Source organism: Condylostylus longicornis, unplaced genomic scaffold (assembly GCF_029603195.1).
Source record: "Condylostylus longicornis isolate FDR11 unplaced genomic scaffold, ASM2960319v2 ptg000013l, whole genome shotgun sequence".
Lineage (NCBI taxonomy): Eukaryota > Metazoa > Arthropoda > Insecta > Diptera > Dolichopodidae > Condylostylus > Condylostylus longicornis.
In genome coordinates, this window is record NW_026577982.1 from 3011390 (window position 1) to 3033325 (window position 21936).

At 24.0% G+C, this 21936-nt stretch overlaps 1 protein-coding gene across 6 annotated transcripts in view; it reads left to right on the plus strand.

Annotated features, from left to right (window-relative positions):
* LOC129605307 (anoctamin-5) overlaps positions 1–21936 on the plus strand; it is a 93559-nt gene that overhangs the window by 66435 nt on the left and 5188 nt on the right. For 4 of the 6 annotated variants that reach the window (XM_055514983.1, XM_055514982.1, XM_055514985.1 and 1 more), the window contains exons 3-9: positions 16063–16302; positions 16367–16527; positions 17151–17340; positions 17431–17504; positions 17569–17727; positions 18815–18975; positions 19103–19341. In XM_055514983.1, the coding sequence (XP_055370958.1) occupies positions 16063–16302; positions 16367–16527; positions 17151–17340; positions 17431–17504; positions 17569–17727; positions 18815–18975; positions 19103–19341 (1224 nt within the window). Of the gene's footprint in view, positions 1–3037; positions 3070–6611; positions 6885–16062; positions 16303–16366; positions 16528–17150; positions 17341–17430; positions 17505–17568; positions 17728–18814; positions 18976–19102; positions 19342–21936 lie in introns of those variants that run through there. The other 2 variants (XM_055514987.1, XM_055514986.1) reach the window with 2 other exon arrangements.

The window sequence follows — 21936 nt, forward strand, 5'->3', positions numbered from 1 at the left end:
AAATTTTCATACTATACATAAAAAAGAAAACTGTAATTTATTTTTTTTTGTATAATTTTATTAATTGTTAATTTTTATAAAATAAAGCGCTCCTTTCTTCTTAATTTCCAGAAAAAAAAATCTTTATTTTTTACTTTCAATTTTAATTTTGACACTTTCAACAACATAAAGACTGCATATAACAAAATCATATGTTTTAATCAAAATGATAATTGAAGTCCCTATGAATTTCAAAAAAAAAAAAACCATAATACAGCTTAGATGGGAATGGGTAATGGCAATTTTTTTGCATTTTTTTATTTTTATTATACTAACCTAAACAAATATATTATATAAAAAAATATTTCATATTATAAACATATACATATAATTTATTACAAATTTTATTCATTAATTATCATTTAATACAAAATATATTGCGGTTGAAATTGAAACGATATCAGTCATTCACAATAGCAATCGATTGAAAATTGAATCAATTATTTAAATTCTATTAATGATAGCCGCGCGACGTCAATTAAGAGAAATTTTTTTATAAATTTTAAAATTTTTTTATATCATTTCCCTTTTTAACCGTAATATAATTTATGAATTACCTATTATTCTGACTTAAAAATTACAGTAAAATACTGCATTAATAAAAAATTCAGCTTATGATTTGTAAATTCTGAATTATTTTTGTTAATAATAAAATTATAACTGCAATTTTGAAGTCAGGATTATTATATACAAACATTTATTTTTTATTTTTTTTTTTTCATTTATGTTTAAATTTTTTTGATTGCATTTTTACAAAATTTAACATACACTTTCAATATAAAATGAGTGTTTAAAAATTTCAATTGAAAAATAATATTTGAATATTTTTATGAACTTTATACTAATAAGTATTTGTATCATGTTACATTCTCATAATTGTGTATATATTTTGTTGAATCTTTGAGTCTACCCAATACAGATGTAATATCAACTTGATGCATTCAGGAATGCGATTTCAATTGCTGAACAAAGTGAAATTTAGCTAATTACTTGTGACTTCTATATAATGAAGAATAACTGCGCAATGCAAACGAAAACTGAAATTTTTATATGGAAAATTTTAGGTTATGTAATTTTTTTAAATTATACTTGCCTGTACTTATTAATTATTAATTTTTGGCAGCATTGAAGACTTCATAAATTGAAGTTCGTACTCAACTTATGATGATATTAAAAATTTGAAAAACATTAACCTTAATAATATATTCGTAAGTTGCTAACAAAGAAAACTGTAAAATAATTCTGCATTCTAATAACGCAAGCATTAAATTCCGCTTCTATAATGACGTATTTCCATTTAAATTTTTTTCATTATGCAAGAAATAAAAAAAAAAATTATAATGCATAATAAAGGTAGTTAATACGATTTATTTTCAAACGGTAACACTAAAAGCTTTAAAATTTATTTAATACAACTCTATAATTCTATTACATTTATTATTCAATACAGATCTTCAGAAAAGGTCACTAACATTACATTGAACTACCTTTAGATTGAATGCCTAGTCTGAGCTTTTATATAAAAACATATGTAAAAAAAAGACACACATATACATTTACTATTTTAAATTACTTTTGCATATTACAACGATGCTTAAGCGACAAAATCAACAACTACTTAGTATGGGTGAAATTTTTACACAGTTATATAACTTAAGTATATACTGCATTGTTTATTATTACATATTTGTACAATAAATCTTCAATAAATACATGCATACACTCTTATATGCATGAAATTTATACGTCCATTGCCTTTTACACATTTTTCATTTTCAATTTCTTAATATTTCTTCTCTTTTCTTTTCAAAATTCCAAAGTATATTTACAATACTTCATTAATTAAACAACTTGTTTGTATTAAAAAAACAAAGAGCAACGAATAACTCACATCGTAAATTTTAAATTTTTATGTTTCTTTTGTATAATTTCAAGTTGTTTTAATAAAAAAGCTTCAAGGTTCAAGATGTATACAAGTTTAGGGTGTTTTCAAACTTAAATAAGCTTTTCGTGCGCTGTTGGTATAAGTAATTTCACATTACCCAGAGAAAATAGTCAAGATATGTCAGTTTGCATGATCACATAATTTCAACTTCAAGTTGCATGATTTCAATGTCAACTTGCCGTCTTATTTTGATTTCAATAAGAAAATGGTTAAGGTCGTTGTACCCAAAATAGTTGTATCTTTTCAAAACTAAGTGAAAAATTATTGTGCGTACAGGATGACAACCCAATTTTGTAGACTTGTCTAAGTACGATTCTATTCATAATGGTCTGTCTCCGTATATTGTTCATAAATATCAAAAAGGAAGTGGACAATTACCACTTCTTTTGTCTAAGCAAATAAAAAAACACCCTATACATAAGAATATATTAAAATATTAACTGATATAAAAGTTTCGCAAAGCAAGATTGAGAAAATAAAAAGCTTTTCGAACTCGGCACATAAAAAATTCATTCATTCGTTTACCATTGAATATCTATAGTATCGGTACCGCAAGAGATAATAAAGAATGTTGGTTGAAAATTCAGTATATTGTTGAGATCATCAAAATTAGAGATGTGCATATTTATTTATTATACCATATAAAATTTTGATACATTTTCTTTGACTACTTTTTTGCGTTTTAATTTATTAAAGGGCAACTATAACAAAGTCGTAAACTTAAACTTGAAATATTTTTTGCAAATTGCAAATATAAGAATCTTGTAAACATACGCTAAACATATGTATGATGTAGGCCGTCATTCAATTTACGGATATCGTCACGGTAACTGATTTTCATTCCTTTTTGACTACATAGAAAAATTTATAATGGTGACATCTCTTATTGGAACGAAAGTTATTTCATTACCATAATTGGTGATTCACATGATTGGTGTTTGAAGAATATTCCAAAATAATAAAACAAATTTTTTTTTTAGTAATAAACGATCTGATTTGCGGTACGGTGTTTATTCTATTAATATTTTGTGAAAATTAGTGAATTGTATTAGTATATTTTAATAATGAACTCTCTAACTGTAGAGGTAAATAAAATTAATGAATCAAATATTAAATACAAAAAATTGGTACACAATAACTGAAATTTATAATAATGTAAAACCATTATAATTACACGTGTTCATACGTATATGTATTAAAATAAACATATGCATAAATTATTCGTAGCCACTAAAATACAAATTTACAACTTTCCAACAACATAAAAAAGCGAGATCATAAGAAGTGGGAGGGAGAGTGAGAGTGCGATGTTCTTATATTTTATTATAAATTTTATTCACAATAATTTTCAAGTTGCATTCCCACAGATGTGATTTACATATGTACACATTTGGGTATTGTATAGTGCGGTTGTCGAACACCTAGAGTGCACATTTTTATATGTATGAGTAAAGTATAAAATTAAATATTTATTTTATGATTCAAAATATTTATTGAAAAATTCGTAAATTTTTATCAAAGAAAAAACATTATTTTTGAAAAAAAATTTTTTTTTTTCTATAAGTTTTTGGTCTAAAACCCGGCTCACAGTTTTTGTTTTTATATAAGTACACGAAATTGTGTGAAGTAAACATACTGTCCAGAGGTGCGCTCAAACGGGTTAGAGCCGGGTTTGTAATTGTAAAATTATCTTTTTTCTATAAAGAATTCGAGGAAAATTCATAAAATTTGGATAAGTAATGTAGAGCTGAATTTAAAGTTTTAAGTGCGCTTTTCCTGTTTTCACCTTTTTAAAAATATATGTATACAATACATATTAGTTTCAATCTGCTTTTCTGACAGTCAAGAATCTGTAATTGTGTATAAGCAAATGGATTTTTGTGTGAACATTAGTTCTCTAGAACAAAACTTTCACCTATCTCTCTCTCGAACCTTTAAGCTAGTATTATTCAAGAGGTCAAAATTTTTGACAAGTTACTATTTTCTACTTTACTGTACACCTTGTTTGTATAAACAATGTTGTTTGTATTACAATATTATTTGTATTTATAATAATATCGTATTGTATTTACATGACGTGCATTTATATGAAATTTTTTATTGTTATAAAAATAATATTTGGTATACTTGCGGTTTTTGTTTATAATAACTGTACATATTGAAAGTAATGTAGTAAAATAAATTAAATTTTTAATTTTTATTCAGATTCAATTTATAATAAAATTATAGAAACAGTTAATTTATTTTTCAATTTTTAAATTGTGAGATTTTTTGTTGGTTTTCTAAAGAAACTAACCTGGTTTTCCCGACTATTTTAATAACAAGTGTGTATCTAATTGTTTAACTTTTAAAGGGTGAAAATGGATAAGTTAGATAATTATAGACAAATTGTATACGATATTTAAAATCTTATAATACACAATCTGTCAAGTATAAAATTTAAAATTTTCATTGTTTATCAATTCAGGCCACAATTTCAATATTCCCTACAAAGTTTTTTCGTTAATTAATAGAAATAGATTGACTTGCTGTTCAAAGCTATAGAAAATTATTATTGAATTTAAAAATCTGAAATTAACTAGAATTTCCTAAGCATCCCAAAAATAATAATAGAATATTTTAGTTCAGTTTGCATCTCGGAAATCTGAACTAGGTGTAATCAAAAAATGTTATGAAAAACACTTCTAAATTAAGCGTGTGCGCTTAGTTGATATTCAAGTTGAATTAGGTAATAATTTGTGAAAACTTTATAAGAAACAATCATTATCACAAAAGTGATCTCCAATTTAATAAAAAAAATCTCTTATAATTGTGAAGATTTTGCAATAAAAGAGTTGATAACAACAAAAATAATTATTTAATAACGGATTCGAGATCTTTTAATTGTTTAGCAACAATAACAAACGCTTTATTTGAGATTTTTGTTTACAATTTTTTTTTAATTCTCATTAAAAAAAATAAAATAAGAAAGAATATGAATTTTGTCGATTTTTTAAAAATGCTTGCTTTTCTCGCTCCTTCTCTTTCTCTCTTTTTTACATTATTAAGATTTAAGAACACACAAGAAAAATTTTTTATTTCAATCTGAAAATAACTATATAAAATTTTGTAATAATATTTTGCTCATGTTTATGAATTTTTTTTTAGAATAAATATTCATACGTAAACTTAAAACGATATGGAATATTGTACGAGCCTTATAACATAATGTTCCTATAAAATTATGCGCAATGAGGTGCATTTTGGTTCAATATTCTAATAATAAATTGATTTCGATCTTCTGTTTCTAATTTTATGAAATTTAATGCCTTTAAGTTTTTATTTCAATTTTACTGTATCAAACACAATTTTGCTGTAATCTAAATAATAAAGTATTCACTATATGCACACTAGATGTTTCAAAATCCATCGTTTATACCCTAAGAACACGTATTTTATTATATTGCATTTAAAATTATAAATTGGCCAAAAAAAAAAAAATTTATTTTTACCAAAAATCGGCCGTCACATTTCTCAATTATTATAATCAAAATATTTATTGTACTATGCTCTACACCTCACTTTCAAATTAGTCTTATTCCTCGCATTTTTATTAAACTATATAATTATTATTTACTATCACATGAAGCTCTTATTAAACTTATAGTATACACGTCCTTTTAAAGTTTTGTTTACTTTGATTTGGGGATTAATTTGTTAAAACAGCGCTATATTTATGTTATCAAACAAAAGTTGCTAATCTAAATTGTTCATAAACAGTGCTAAATTTTAATATATTTAATATAACAAAATAACGAAATTACTATGCGTGGCACAGTTAAATTACATGACCGTTTTGACTTTATATAATAATTAAATATACATTACATGTTTATCATATTATGTTTTTCGAATCTTGCGTTTCGCAGTTATTGTTTGGCAGTATTGCGTTTATAGACACGAACTATTTACATGATTTGGTTTGTGTTTACAGTAATAATATCGAGCTTTCTAGTACAAATATCAGAACAAGTTTCAGTGCTTGTGAGGTATTCTATTTCGAACAATAAGTATGACAACTTCCACTTTTTTTTAAATTTTTTATAATCTTGCGTTACGACTTGTCATAATTAAAATAAAAATTCATAAACAAAAATTGCTGAATTTGGTATTCTAATTATTAAAATCAACAGAAACAAATATTTTACTCGTAAAAAAGAGTAAAGCTAAAAATAACAACAAAAATAAAAATTTTAAAATTTTTTTTAGCGAGAGGATCAGATTTTGAAGAGTTTAATAAACAAGCAACAGAAACAAAAATCAAATTTCCTTTATTTTCTTTACGCTCTTTTTTTTTCGAATTATTCGAAAATTTATTACAAACAACTTTCATCGCTCTATATTATAAATATTAAGAGAACTCCTTAGTAATATGAAAGCGGTCAAACGGGAATACCGCGTATTGTTATGCCTACACTAATAAATTTTTTTGTGTTGTGCTCGGTTTTAGTCTGATTTCAAAATTTTTGATTGAATATCATTCAAGCGTATATTGTTGAATTAAAAAATATTTGTGTAATTATTTTTAATAATTAATAATAAATATCATAATAATAATTAAATCAAATACAATTATTTTGAAATAATGCAAAAATAATTTACAATTATCTAGAGTCTAGTCACAATCAAACTAGAAAATTATAAAATTAAAAGTAAAAAAATATTATAAGAGTGTGTGATATTGTGATGAAATGAAATTTAATAAATAATAAAGGAAAAGTACTTAAAAATAATTGATCTCTACATATTATAACTTTAATTAATTGTTATAAAAAATCAGATTATATAGCAATAAAAAATGGGTAATAGTACCTCACAACTTAAAGAAATTTTCAATGTAATACGATCAGATTCGGTTGTTGTAAGTTTAAATATAACTTTTTAATTTATTTAATAACTTAATAAATTCTAAAATTCTATGATCAAGAACTCTATTGTATACCTCATATAGGTGGTTTCGTCTTAAATTCGTAATTGTATAAAACTCATAATAAAATTGAAAATTCAGGGAAACATTTTCGAAATCATTATTTGTACTCATTCATTTATGAGTTCAAATGAATTGAAGACTAAATAATTACTTATACAATCCATTTATTCATCCGCAATATAGAATTGTTATTTGTTCCTATATACGCATATATACGAGAACATTAATAAGTACTATGAATAACAATTTATCAGAAAAACACAGATTCATTAAATAAAAAAAAATACTTTTAATACATTTCGACATTTTGTTTATTTATAAATAAATTATTAAAAATAATAAAAAAAAACAAAATAATTACAAAAAATCATTGATGATTAAGCGTTTACCATGTATTTTTGTTTTTCTTGCTTATCAAAATTACGAAATTACACATGAAGTGTCTACCATTTTAAGTGAAATATAAAATACATTGAACTTCCATTGTTTTTTAAATAAATAAATCATAAATAAATATTTTCGATCCAGTGTAACAATTGCTAGAGAAACTGATCTCATTAAAGCTTAATTTATATGCATGTACTTTTAAATCAAAATCCAAAGTAAATTTAAATAGGAAAAAAGAAAGAAACAAGATTTCTTTTATAAAAATCTTGAAATAACTGTACTCAGTTTAATTAATTTACCACATACAACTCTAAAAAAATTAAATAACCACCCACGTATTATCTTCAAGTTGAATTTTAGTTGAATTGAACTCATTTAAGAAAATCTGCGAATTCATGAAATTTTGCTTTGCATTTAAAAGTAAAAAATATACATTCGATTAAAGAATGATATTTAAAACAGCTTACCTATATCAGTTCGATAATTTGAAAGCGTAACTGTTAGAAAAGACAAATTGAACTCAGAAAGGAGGCAGAAGGGCGGTACCAGAGCTATGGATGGTCCGTCCTGGGCTGAGGCAAGCCTTCTGGGAAATTTTACCCAATGGCGTTATAGGAAAATAATAGGAGTTTGTAGGAAATACTGAGAATGCTTAGCGGTTTTCTATCGCGACACTGCTGACTCAGAGGTCATATAAGAAAATTGGGCCTAAAAGGTGAGAATACTTGCAGGTTCTGTGTGAAAAAGGAACGGGACTTTGAAAGCTTATCTTTGAAAGGTGATTACGTTCTAGCCAGCAAAAGAATGCAAGAAATCAATAAATTTTTGATAGGACCTGTCGATTTAGAGAACAATTCTATTAGAAAAGTTGTTTTCAAATAATGGTTAATTAAGTCATGCTTATACATTGAAACATCCACATAAGTGTACTCCCACTTCTCATTTATGTTATCCCTTATTAATTTTTTTCCAACAATTTCCTTAATACAAAACACTTTGGCAACTCTAAATTTTAAAACTCTAATAATCTTTCATTAAATTTTCAATTAATAAGTGAATTTAAATTCATGAATTAAAATTTTCTTAAAAAACTAGAATATAAACGATTTTACTTTCCATTAACGTTTTCCTTTTCTTTTTTACTTTTTTCTTTTCTAATTGCTTCTTTTCAAGAAATAATCATTTTCTAATAGATTTATCGCGTGCTTTTACAATTTTTCTCTTTTTTTTTTCCACCTTTTTGTTTTATAATTTCAATTGCTTCTACCATCTTCATCTTTGTAATTATTCAAAATAAAATTTTGTATTATGAAAATTCCAAAATGAAATTTCATGAGATTAAAAGAAAATTTTTCAAAGTTAAATATTCATTCTATTTAAGGTTTAATTATAAATCTTTTAAACTTGAAATATAAAAATTTTGAAATCAATAGAGTAGGATGAAATCGGAAAATAAAGTAGAAAATGAGTTTAAAACTTCAACTTTAGAATTAAAATCATATATTTTCCTTCGAGTTTTGAATCAAAATTGTTTTTATAGCATGGAAATATTTTTCATGGGAAAATTAAAATTTCTGACACATAGTAAAACTTAGTTTTCCCTCCAATACATGTCGGGAATTAGTCATATCGGTTATAATTATGTCGAAATACTCTTATAATTTTATTGTGTAGTTATTTCATAAAATGTAGTTGACAACCCATTTTAATACGATTTCGAATCACTCTAAATAGAGTGATAAAGAGTCTACACGAAATTAGAGTCTACACGAGATTAAAGTCTCTACACGAGTAGACGAATTTTATTGCCGCTATAACATATAAAGTCATTAAATTTAATAAATCTACTCCATATAGAATCTAGAAATCTCACTTGCTATAGAAAATTTAAATCGTGTTTTTGAATAATTCAAGGTCAAGACCTCCATTCAATTGATTAGCCGACGTTCTAAATATAATTTTAGATTTTTCTGTTACATTTCATACATATACGTCTGTCTCACTTGTGTCAGTATAATCTCTACCATCCCGTATTATACAATGTCTTTCTTTTAACTGTCATTTTTTATAAGATGAATTTCATATACAACCATTTGTCTTATACCGTTTTGCTTGATTCCAGACTTTAAATTCCTTTAAATATAATAAGAATGACCACAATATTAATACAGAACCGGGTGAACATATACATAGACACTCCAAATAATATTCTATGTTAATTACGTACATAACTTATATTATAAATATATTGGATTTGGACATGATAGTGAAAGTTATATTTGTATAATGAGTGAATGGAATAGAAATTTATTACAAGGAGAGAAGAGAGGCGAGAGGCAAAAGAGCAAAGATAAAAAAAATAAATTCAATTTTTATTCATGTTTTTTTTTATTTATTTATTTTTGTTCTTCTATTCATATTATACAGGTGAACATTGAAAAGGTGTTTGACCTAAATAAAACTTAATAATTCTTTTACTTTTTTCTCTCTCTTTCTCTTTTCTTCTTTATTTTACACTCTTATTGTGTACATTTTATTTTAATGCAAACAAAAATAAAAAATTTTGAAAAGTCTTAAATAATTAAAAAAAGAAAAAAACATGAAACATAAGTTATTTATGAAATAACAAAAAAAAAAAGGAAAAACTGAACAGGATAATAAAACAAAAGGATAAGAAAATAGTATGGAAAAACATGCCATTTAAAAAATAAAATAAAATGCATTGAATTTCTTCTTTAGTTTTAAGTCTCAAGGATATTATTAAGAATATTTTATAGCAATTAAAAATTAAATACTTCGTTCACATACAAATTTATTTTTTATATACTTAAACCTTTATTTTTTGAGTAATGGTCCGGGGCGAATTTTGCTACTTATAAAACATGGAAAGCAACCTTTTAAACTGCAAATTTACTAGAAAAATTAAGAAATAAAAAACTGAAAGCAAATATAAAAAATTGCTAGCAAAATTCAAAGGCAATTGTGAAATAAATTAATTACCTTATTTCAATATTTTTCTTAAACTCCAGAGGCTCTATGTGGTATTACAGGGCTCAGATCTCGAAATACAATTTGATTCGAATTAAAATTAATATTATTTGAATTCAACTTAAGTTATTTTTATACTATTTAAATTTAGTAAATCTATTTATATTTTTTGATCCTTCCAATAGTACAAATTGTAAAATGTAAAGCAATTACTAGTAAGTTCATAGTATCACATTTTTTCACAAGTCCAATTTTATATTATATTTTATTTATAATATGACTAAGTTTAACTAAATTTTATATAAAAAAAAATAATCTATTTTCAGAAGGGGCTTTAATATAATAAAATAAAATATAAAAAATAATTTCTCTAATTAGTTTACTTATCTTGTCCAACAAGAGGAAAGTTTTTCAAAATAATTTCCTTGTTTTCTAATTTTTATTATTTTCATTCTTATCCTTTTGAAGTGATGAATTTTCAAATTTAAGTGCTATGCAAACTAATTTGATATCTGTATAATTATAATAAAAATATTATTACATTATAAACACCCACATAATAGGATAATATTATTTTTACAGGTTGATTTAAAAATTTTTTTATTAAAATCATTATGCGACTTTTAATAGTTCTGGTCTTATATTATTATATATTAAAAGAAATTTATACTGACTTTTTGAAAGTATAAAAATTAAGATGGCAACCCTTGTCTTCTGAGTCAACCGCAATACCAAATGTCTTGATGAACACCATAAATTTGTTTAATATTTTTGAGAATTGTTTGTGATCAAATTTGTAGTTGATCTTGCATTCCTATATAATCGAAGATAAGTCACACACTTTGGTTCATTAGACATTCATTATTCGAAGAGCTTCGAAAATTTTTAATTATAAGTCTATTGAAAATATATAAAGAGAGTAACAAAGTTTCATTCAAGTTTTAAGTTATAAAAATTTTTTTGTATAAATAGTTTCCAAAAATTTCCGTGTCATATCATAGACCATATTTTTGTAATAATTTTAACGATTGCAATATGTTTAACGAAATACTCGTATATTTTAATTATTTGCTCTATTTGTTTTCTCGCTCTATTCCTGTGATATGCTTTTCATCCATATATGTAGGTCTTTTAATATTCAAATACTTTTACAACTTACAAGTGTGAATGTGTGAATATTATTTACATTAATATAATTCAAACCCTCATAACGTTTTGGGAATAATAATGAGCTTTATAACATTTTTAATTACATTTTCTAATCTTACTTGTATAGTTTTTGTTTTATACAAACTAATTTATATATATTTTTTTAAATAATTTCCTATTTGTGAGTTATATTAAAAATTGTTATACACATGTCAATTTATAGACATAATTAAATAAAATAAAAAAAAAAAAACAATATTAAGAATTTATTTAAATGTTAATAAAACATGAGAATAATTAATTATGTAGCAAGATTTCGTTAACCTAAGCATAAAACGTGTATAATATATGGATATTTAATTAAGAATAATAATAAGATCAATTCCCATTAAACCTTTGTTAAATTTTAATCGAAATTTTATAATGAACTAATATAAAATTTTGTAATTTCACTCATAATTTGCAAAAATTGTCCTATGTACTCAAATGTTTTAATATAATATTTCAAAATTAAAGTAAATTTTTCCTAGTTTTCACTCTTGATTCTATACATTATGTTCGCACTTTAATTTTTATTTCAAATTAAAAAATATACTATAAATTTTTTCTCTGTAGTCGGAAAATTTCTAAAGTTCTTGTAAATATTTCATTATTTTACTATATATATGAATGTGTTTGTAAATATTAAGTGAATACCTATATAGATAATATATATAAATATATATATATACCATATATATATATATAGTACAGCCGCAGTTTCCAAAAATAATAATTTTTTAAAAACAAATTTATGATGTTATAAAACAATAATTTATTTTTATTGCCGAATAAAAAAGCAAATTAATTAATATTATTTGACACAAACACAATTCAAGAGAAAATAACGGTAGTACTTACTTAATTTTCGTAATAATTTTATTTTGTTCTTATAAAAGTGTGACTTTCTAACCAAAAAATAATTTTTAATATTAAAATACTTATTATAATTCATAATTATTTATAAAATATTTTATTAATTATCGCGTATATTCGCGTTAATCATGACAGATAATTCACATTAAATATCATTATTCATTATTATTAAAATTTATTTTTACATAATTACACACAAGCTGTTATAATGTTTCTACATTAAAATATCCAAATTATCGCTAAATTTGATTGATTTTTATCGCTAAATTTGATTGATTCAGATAAACTTAAGTATTCTTCTATATAAAAATTGCAATTTATTGCTGTAATTATTGAAAAAATTTTTAATATACCACATTTCATTTAACCGTTTTGTAAATTTCTTAAATTGATGTTATAAATTCTAACATAGTTCAATTTTATTATATTGTACAATGTGCTATTCTAAAATGTGCTAAAGAAAGGTCAATATTGTTGTCATTGTTTCTTAATAAAAAAAATCTAATGTTGCAATAAGACAAAAATAAATACTTCACAACTCTAACAATATTGTAGGTTGCTTTTCACTTGAGATTAAAATATTTTTCTCAGTTGTTTTAATTCATTTTCATATTAAAAACAAAATTTATAAAATTCTTAAACAAATAATAATTTTCATTGAAACATTTTGTAACACATAAACATTTCAAATTGACAACATTTTGTATTTGTATGCATGTATAATCGCCGTCTGTCTAGGTGCTTAAATCATTTGTCTCTGATATTTTATAACAATCGAAGAATTTTCTTTTTTTTTATTTTATAAATAAATAAATATAATTTTCTTTCACTCTTTTAGGCCAGCCGACACATTATTTAGTCTTATTTATAGTAAATTTTTATATAAACTTGAAACAAAAGTATATTGAGTAAAAAAAAAAACTTTGCCAAATGTTGTAAATCATTTCAAAAAAAAAAGAGAAAAAAAAAATAATAAAAATTAAACAAAAATTGTTGGCAAACTTTCAAACTATTATAGTTTTCGCCTTTTTTGTTTTTAGACATTCTTTCGAACTTTTCTTCTGTTTTTTGTAAATTTCGTAATTTCTCTATATAGTCTAATTATTTTTTGTTGAGTTTGGCAAGCAAGTGTCACTTATTAAGAAATACTTCAACTAACTGTAAATTAAGTGATGATTATAAAAAAAGAGCAAACGGAAGGAATAAAGAGAAGAAAAAGGAAATTTGAAAAATTATTAAAACACTCTTACCCTTTAAAGGTCTTCCTTTTTGTCTTTGCACGGTAAAAAAAAAGAAAATAATAAAAAATTGTGCCAAAATACTTAGATGGTCTACTCAAGGGTTGTTACTATTGCATTAACATTTTTAATTTATTTGGCCGTAGGAAAGATTGATGCATAGAATCCTAATTGAGCAACAAATTTGCGTAAACGAACATTTGCAATAGTCTGTCAATACTTGGTGTTGACGTTAGCTATGAATGCCAAAGCGTCGTGACCAATCGTCAGAAATAATCGCCTTATATAGACGTTGCCAACGCAATTGAAAATCATTTTAGTTTTTTTTTTTTTTGAATTTCAGTTAAAAAATTACTTAATTGTAGATAATTGTTATTTTCAACGTAATGCACATTCATTCAGACAATTTTGTAATTTCTCAGGGAAAAATACTCAACTCTTTTATAAGAACGAACACACGAAAGTAAAAATAAAATTTTTGATTAAAGTTAGTGTTGCCCCATTATATGTCTATAATGTTAAAGTATATATTTTTTTATGAAGATTATTTAAAATTTTCTCTGGTGTCTGTTAAATGAAATAGTTTTCGTATTTGGTTATAGTTTACGTATAAAAGCTTTTACGTATCTCAGGTTGTATTTGTATAGTTTTTTATATAGTAATGACAATTTTATTGTGTCAAAGAGTTTAATGATATTTACTCCTATAAAATCTCATAAAAGTAAAGAAGCAAAAAAAAAAAAACTATTAAAAAATAATATGAATGAAAATTTTTCTATATGCTTTTTTAAGTCTGTACGCCACAAAATTTTCTATTAAAAGAAAAAGTCAATCATTAATTTTGGCACGGAATGAATAAAAGAATAATTTTTTTTTCTTGTATTCCATTTTATATACAAATATTTATTATTCATTAAAAAAAGCAAAAAAAAAAAAAAATTGACTGTGCACACGACAGTTTCTAACATTGTCGTTAGGATCTCGACTCCAATCGTTCTTCTTTGAATTTGTAATTGAAAAGGAAGATGGGTTATGTAATACTTCATAAAAAAAATAACTTTTTTATAATTTTAGATTTCGTTTTTCTTAATATAAATATTTCTTTGTAAGTGTATAAAGGCGCGTTCTTTATAGTACTTATATTCTCTGTGCTACAATAAAATATTACAATATTTATCGATTAAAAAGCAGGTTATAAGGGTGGTATTGTGACCGAAGTAAAATTTCACATATCTAATTTCCGACAGAAAGATTTCTGTTTACTTGTTTACGTTAAAAAAAAATTAAAACAATTATTTTTCTGCAGATGTCGCTCTGTTCGCTTGTGCACTCCGGTATTTCCAAATTTTTGAATGAATTACTTAAAAAAACGAACTTCTCCCGCATGAAAGAGCTCTAAAATTGAATCTCCTAAAATGAGAAGTATAGCAACGAATATTTATAGTCGCTTTCAAGCAACTCTTACGTATATCAGAATCGAAAAATTTACTATATATGCTCGAGTATATGCTGATCACATCAGATTGTTTTTTCTATTATTTTATTATGTTTGTTATTTTAATATGAAATATTGTTGAGTGTTATTATAATATTGCGATTGTCAAAATTTATAGAAATTCGTGATGAATTGACAAATACAACGAATAAAACAACATGCAAATTATAATAAATTGCCTGTATGTATGAAACATTTGTTCCTTCCTTTATTTTTTTATAACTTTTTTAAACAAGTGCTTGTTATAGTTTCAAATTGATTTCGTGCACTTTATTTAACAATATATGTAATTGTAATTGTTGTTTCTGATCGAAAAATGATGAAAAATTGTAATATGTTCTACTCAATTATAATTTGGTTCCCACTTTTAATTTCAGTCGCACAAGGTTAACCACAATTTATTAGGAAGGTCTAATAAAAATGACACAAGATTCCCTTAAAAAATTTAAAAAGTTTTTAAGGGAATTTGCTTTCAAATATAAATTTCGATTATACATCAAAACTATTCCATAATTTATACTTATAAAAGTTCATATTTAAAACACAAAATAGGAAATAATTACATTCAAGAAATGCAGGTGCACAAATCGTAAAACGCAAATTTCTTCAAAAGATTAGTGCTATTAAAATTTTCAATTTATTGTACTCGTATTTTTTAATAAATTTGTACACCAAACGTTTCATTTTCATAAAATTTTTTGCATTTTTTTAATAGAAATAACAAAAACTTAAACATTGAAGAAAAAATGGTATTCAAATCGGCACATTGGAAACAATTGAGTTAAAAAATAATTCAAACAATTTTTAATTTCTTCATGTCATTGTCAATCATTTTCATTTGAATTTTTTTTTAATTGAGTTTCAAAATATTCTTAACAAATAATTTTATAATTTTTATACAATTTTAAATTAACTTTTTTTATTTTCTTTTTTGTAGACGTGGCGTCGATTTCAAGATGGTGAAAGATCTGTTGATTTTGTATTGGCATATAGGGGTGATGATCCAAATCCACAAAACCATGTTAAAAGGCAAACATTTGAACAGAATTTAGAAAAAGAAGGATTACAATTAGAACGGGAAAAAACTCAAAAAATTCACTTTGTTAAAATTCATGCACCATTAGATGTTCTAAAACGTTACTGTGAAATATTAAAAATTAAGATGCCAATTAAAAAGGTTTTTTTTTGCATATTTCGGCTACTTAATAAAATTTACAAAAAAAAATTATTTTATTTTTTAGTTGCGCGAACAAGATATGTGCAATGTACCAGAATTTCAATTAATGCAAGAAATGAAATCATTTTTTGGTCGACCTTTTCAATTTGTTAAATTAGATCCAGAAAAATTTCCACCAAGAGATTATAAATTACATTTTGATTATTCTAGAAATTATGAATATTTGTAAGTTAATAATATATTGTAATTTTATATTTTTGTTTTATATTAAGTACATAATGTATAATCGATGTTTAACCTCTTTAATTGTTCGAAGCCAAAAGAAGATTTTACAAACGCACAGAAACATTTAACTAGCCAGTCATAATAATTGATAGATGAAGGTGTTGATTTTATTAACAAAGATTACTTTCAAATATAAATTAAATTGATTCGGAATGTAAATTATCACAAAGACTAAATAAATTTACAATTAACGAATGTTAAAACTGAATCAAGGGTTTAATAATATGATATTAAAATTTTGTTTATAAAATTTGATAGTTTTCCTAGTTGGCGCTACTGACTAAGTTTCTTTATTGAAATGTTACGTAAAATTATTTTACATTTAAAAATGATTTTAGGTAAACAATAAATTTTGTGATTTGATTTTCAAAATTGTACAGCAGGATTATTTCAAATTTCTTAAGGATTTATTCCCTGAAATACAAACTTTTTATAGAAAGTTAAATCAATATTAAATCCTATAATTACAGAATTATTAGCTTACTTGTTTAATAAATATGTACATAGGTATTATGTTAAAAATAAATTTTTCCTAATTTTTACCTCGATTTTTTTATATTTAGATTTGATTCAGATAACCAAGATTTTTTTGATTCAACTGTAAGAATTGTTGTTATTAATTTTATATTGGAACGACAACGTTTTATAAATGATGATGAATTTGGTATTAATACGGCAAAAACACAAAATCTTATAGGAATAGAAAAACTTTTACAAGATAAAGTTTATGAGAATGCATTTCCTTTACATGATGTAAGCCAATAAAAATGAATTTTAAATAAAATATACATATCTATGTACATTTTTTTTTAAATTATGGTCATTTTTATCTTAAATTTTTAGGGTGATGGTTATACATTTGGAAGTCAACGATATCTTTTGTTAACAGAATGGGCTTCACTTAAAAAATGGATAAAGTAAAAATTTGGATAATCTTATTAGTTTTTAATTATAAAAAATTTAAATCGTCTGTTTTTTTAGGCATCAACCATTAGATTATATTAAAGAATATTTTGGACCGAAAATTGCCTTATATTTTGCTTGGTTAGGTTTTTATACACATATGTTAATTCCAGCTTCTGTAGTCGGTATTATATGTTTTTTATATGGTTTAGCAACATTATCATCTGATAAGCTCAGGTAATTATTTAAAAATAATTATTTAAAAAAGAAAAAAAATTTATAATGTGCACATAGGTACTTATATATAAGTGCTCATATATTTGAAGAAATGTAGGTACATATATGAACTGAGGGAGGGTTATTTCTATAATTTTTATAAATTTTATTGCATGTTAGGAAAAGTTTCTATATTATTTTCACTTATAAATAATTTATAATACTTTCTTATATTTTCAATTACAACTTGAACTTTTCAACTTTTATATTATTCTAAAATTAAATATAATTACTGTGTTGTTTTAAACCAAACTAAGTAATAAACATATTATATAGCAAATTAATAAAAATGCAATCTAAATTCCCTCCTCTTAAATTATATGCCTTATAAAATTACAAAATTTGTAAGTAGAACACTATAACAATATCCATTTTATTTTAGTTCTTAATGTTTTATTTGTAACAAAAAAAAGAATTCTAAATTATAATTGTAGCAAAACCTGTTGAACATTTTATAAATTTTTAGATTATAATTAAAATTAAGAAAAATTTATATACATATTTAATAAAAATTGTAAAAGTTTTAAACTATAACTCTAATTAGAAATTATTTTAATGAAAAGGAAATTTAAAAATGCAGTGATATTCGCATGGTATAACAGTTAAAAATTCAAAATTGATTTTAAGTCATATTAAAATGTTAGAAAAAAACATTTTTGGCATCATAATTGCATCTAATGCGTTAATTTTAATAAACATTATACCAATTGGCATAAATAGTGCCTTTGTCATTTTGTGTATTGAGCTCTAAAAGCTTAAAACTTAAAAATTAATTCTTGTTTTGAAAATCTAAAAAAAATATGCCAAAAACGTCAATTTTGTATTGGCATCAAGAAAATATCACAATTTTTACATCGACTCAATCGCTTCAATGCGAGATCACTTCACTTGTATGCAAAAATTTTTGACATTTTTGAATTTCCGTAAAATACATAATTTTGTTAAAAAATTTTAAATGTTACTTTTTTTTTTTATCTTTTCATTGTTTTTAAATATCTTTAATTTTTTTTATTTTAATTCTTAATTATTGTGTTTTTGTTTTGTTCAGTAATGATATATGTAATGAGAATAATACAATCATTATGTGCCCACAATGTGATGTTAAATGTGACTATTGGTTATTAAAAGAAACCTGTACATCATCAAAATTCAATTATTTATTTGATAATGGTTTAACGTTAATGTTTGCGCTGTTTATGTCCTTTTGGGGTAATTATATAACAATATTTCGTTTTAATTTTTCTTTAGTAATTTTTCTCATATTTTATGTATATATTATTTGTCTGAAAACTTAATTTAATTAATTTTTCTTCTTTTCTATCAAATATAATTTTAGCTGCCTTATATTTAGAATTATGGAAACGATATTCAGCTAGTTTAATACATCGTTGGGGTTTAACAGATTTTTCAGATCAAGTTGAACACCCAAGACCACAATATCTTGCCAAAATACAAAATTCAAAAAATGCAGCTACAAAATTTAATGTTGTTCATAAAGTTTTAGAACCGCATGTGCCTTTTTGGAAAGTTAAATTTCCATCATTCGTAATGAGTTATTCAGTAGCTATATTATTTGTAAGTATTAACTACATATTATTATTTTATAAGTTATAGTTAAAGTGGAACAAAAAATTTATTTTTACGGGAAATCCCGTGTTTATTGAAAAGCTGCTTTAAGCATTTAAATTTAGCAATAGAATTCATTTTAGCATTATGTTAATTGAATGTATAAAATATTTTGCTACAAATTGAGGCTAAATTAATATTTGAGCCAAATTTATTTTCAAATTATGTTCCTTCCATTAAAATTTAAAAAAAAATTAAAAGGAATATTTTTTAAGATCTGTAGGAATTACCTTAATTTAATGATTACTTTAACTTGTAATTAAATTTGATCTTTGTTGCTATTATTAAGTGCTTCTGATCGCTTATAGCAAGAATAATGGTTTAGACACTGTAATTAGCTCTCATTTTTCAAATTACGAAGCAAATGTAAAGCCAATATTAAGCTTAGTTTTTATTTTGTATTTAAACAGAGGTTTAGATTAAAATTTTAATATTTCTTGCAATGTACTGTTAAAATGAACGTCTAAAATTTATTTATGAAGTAATTTAAAATGATGCCATAATTATTTTTGATTTTATTTAAAAATATCTAATTTCCACGGTTTCATTCAAATTTATTTTATTATATTCATCTCTTTATTAACGGTTCCATGATCAAGGCCTTTATGTCCTTTAAGTTTTAACCTTGAGCATACGGTGGGCTAGCATTCGTATCCAAGTAGTAATTCCCTGAAGCACTGTTAAAATTAATTTTTTTTTATTTTAAATTCCGAAAAAAATAAATTCAAATTTATAATACTTACTCCAATGAAACATATAGCCCCATCACTTCTGTTTGACCTTCACAGAGACCTAACTTATAATCCAGGTATGAATCTGCCTCTTCTGCAATAAATTTTTCTAGGTATAAATTTGCAACACTTTCAGCCCAAAATCTCCATGATCTATGATGACTGCAGAAATCTTAATAAAAAAATTAGAAAAAAATTTAAACCAAAAATTTTTTAATTATAAAATATTGACAACATACCATCATCTCCTCCAACTAATAAAGGTCTGGGTACTGGACATCCAGGTTGTACTCCATGTCCGCCATTTGGCCAAAAATCTACAGTTCCAGTCGGAAATGGAGCCCCATAAATACTTTAATTACATAACAAATATTCCTATTTTGATTTTTTTCGTTTATTCGTTTAACAACCGGAAAACTTACCCTGCATCCGTATGGATAACATCAACAAATACGGCATCAGTCGGTCCTAATTGATCAATAACTATTGGCAAAACATAATAACCTGGAAATGCTGGATCTAAAGCAGATATTCTTGATCGAAAAGAAATTTTAAAATTATTTAGAATTTTTTAGACTAAAATTACAATTTACCTTGGTAATATAAGTGAACCACTACTTTGTTCAATTATTTCACGTCCTATATAACCTGACAATTGTCCTCCTAAAGAATGGCCGACTAAATGAAAGCTTGATAAAGGTAACCCGCTTGTAAAAAGATTTAACAATGCTTCTCCAACATAAGGAGCCAACTAAAATTTTGGAAAAAAAATTCTTTTATAAATAAGATGATAATGAAAACTTTCTAAATTTTTTACATAATTTTTAAACTTACATAGGGTACAACTTGAAACGCTTTAACATAATCTGTTATAATTGTTTCTGCAACATATATACTATAGTCTAAACAAACTAAATTGTGATTTGGTTGATAACTGTATGCATTTCTCATAGCTTGTATACTTTCCCTATTTTGATTTTCATTATAACCATGAACGTAGAATGTTGTGATTTTATTAATATCAAAAACTGGATGACTTAAAAGTTGATTTGCATCCTTTAATTGATATGATGTGTTTTGTAAGTTTCCTTCACTATACATTTGTTAAAAAAAATTAGTAAATACAGGGAAAATAATTATTATTCGTCTATAGTATAAAAACGATTTTACCCGTAATAAAAGTATACTCGTACATTTGTCCAAGGATCAGGATATTGCGTACCAATAATTGAATTGACTACGGGAAGAAGTGTCGGATTTATAAGTGCTGCTTGAATAGTCTGCCCTGTACAAATATTAAGATTTTTTAATATATAAATTTTATTAATAAATTTAAATTTAAATGTATGGCTTAATGATTTTCTATTTTCTAAACCTTCTTCTCATGATCACGCTTAATACGTTAATTTAAGTGAATGTAAATCCATTGAGGTTAATGGATTTATAAATGTAATAAAATTCATTTTAATAGAAAAATGAACTTAAATTAAATAAAAAAAATAAATAATTACAATTAAAAATTATGAAGAAAACTGTCGAAATAGTTGTCGCCTTCATTTTCACCTCTTAACACAAATAATTCCAACAGTAAAATAATTAAATTTACTAAATCGTCTAACTTTTATACAAAACTTAATTTGATGCCATTTTTTTAACACAATCATAAAAATAAGTTTTATATATGAAATTCATAATTTCGTTTTTCGCTCATAATACCAAGAATTGCTGTTATATCGTAAACTTGATTTAGTTTTATATTTGTATAAAACCAAATAAATTTTATACTCTAACACTGGTTTTGAGGCATTGGATT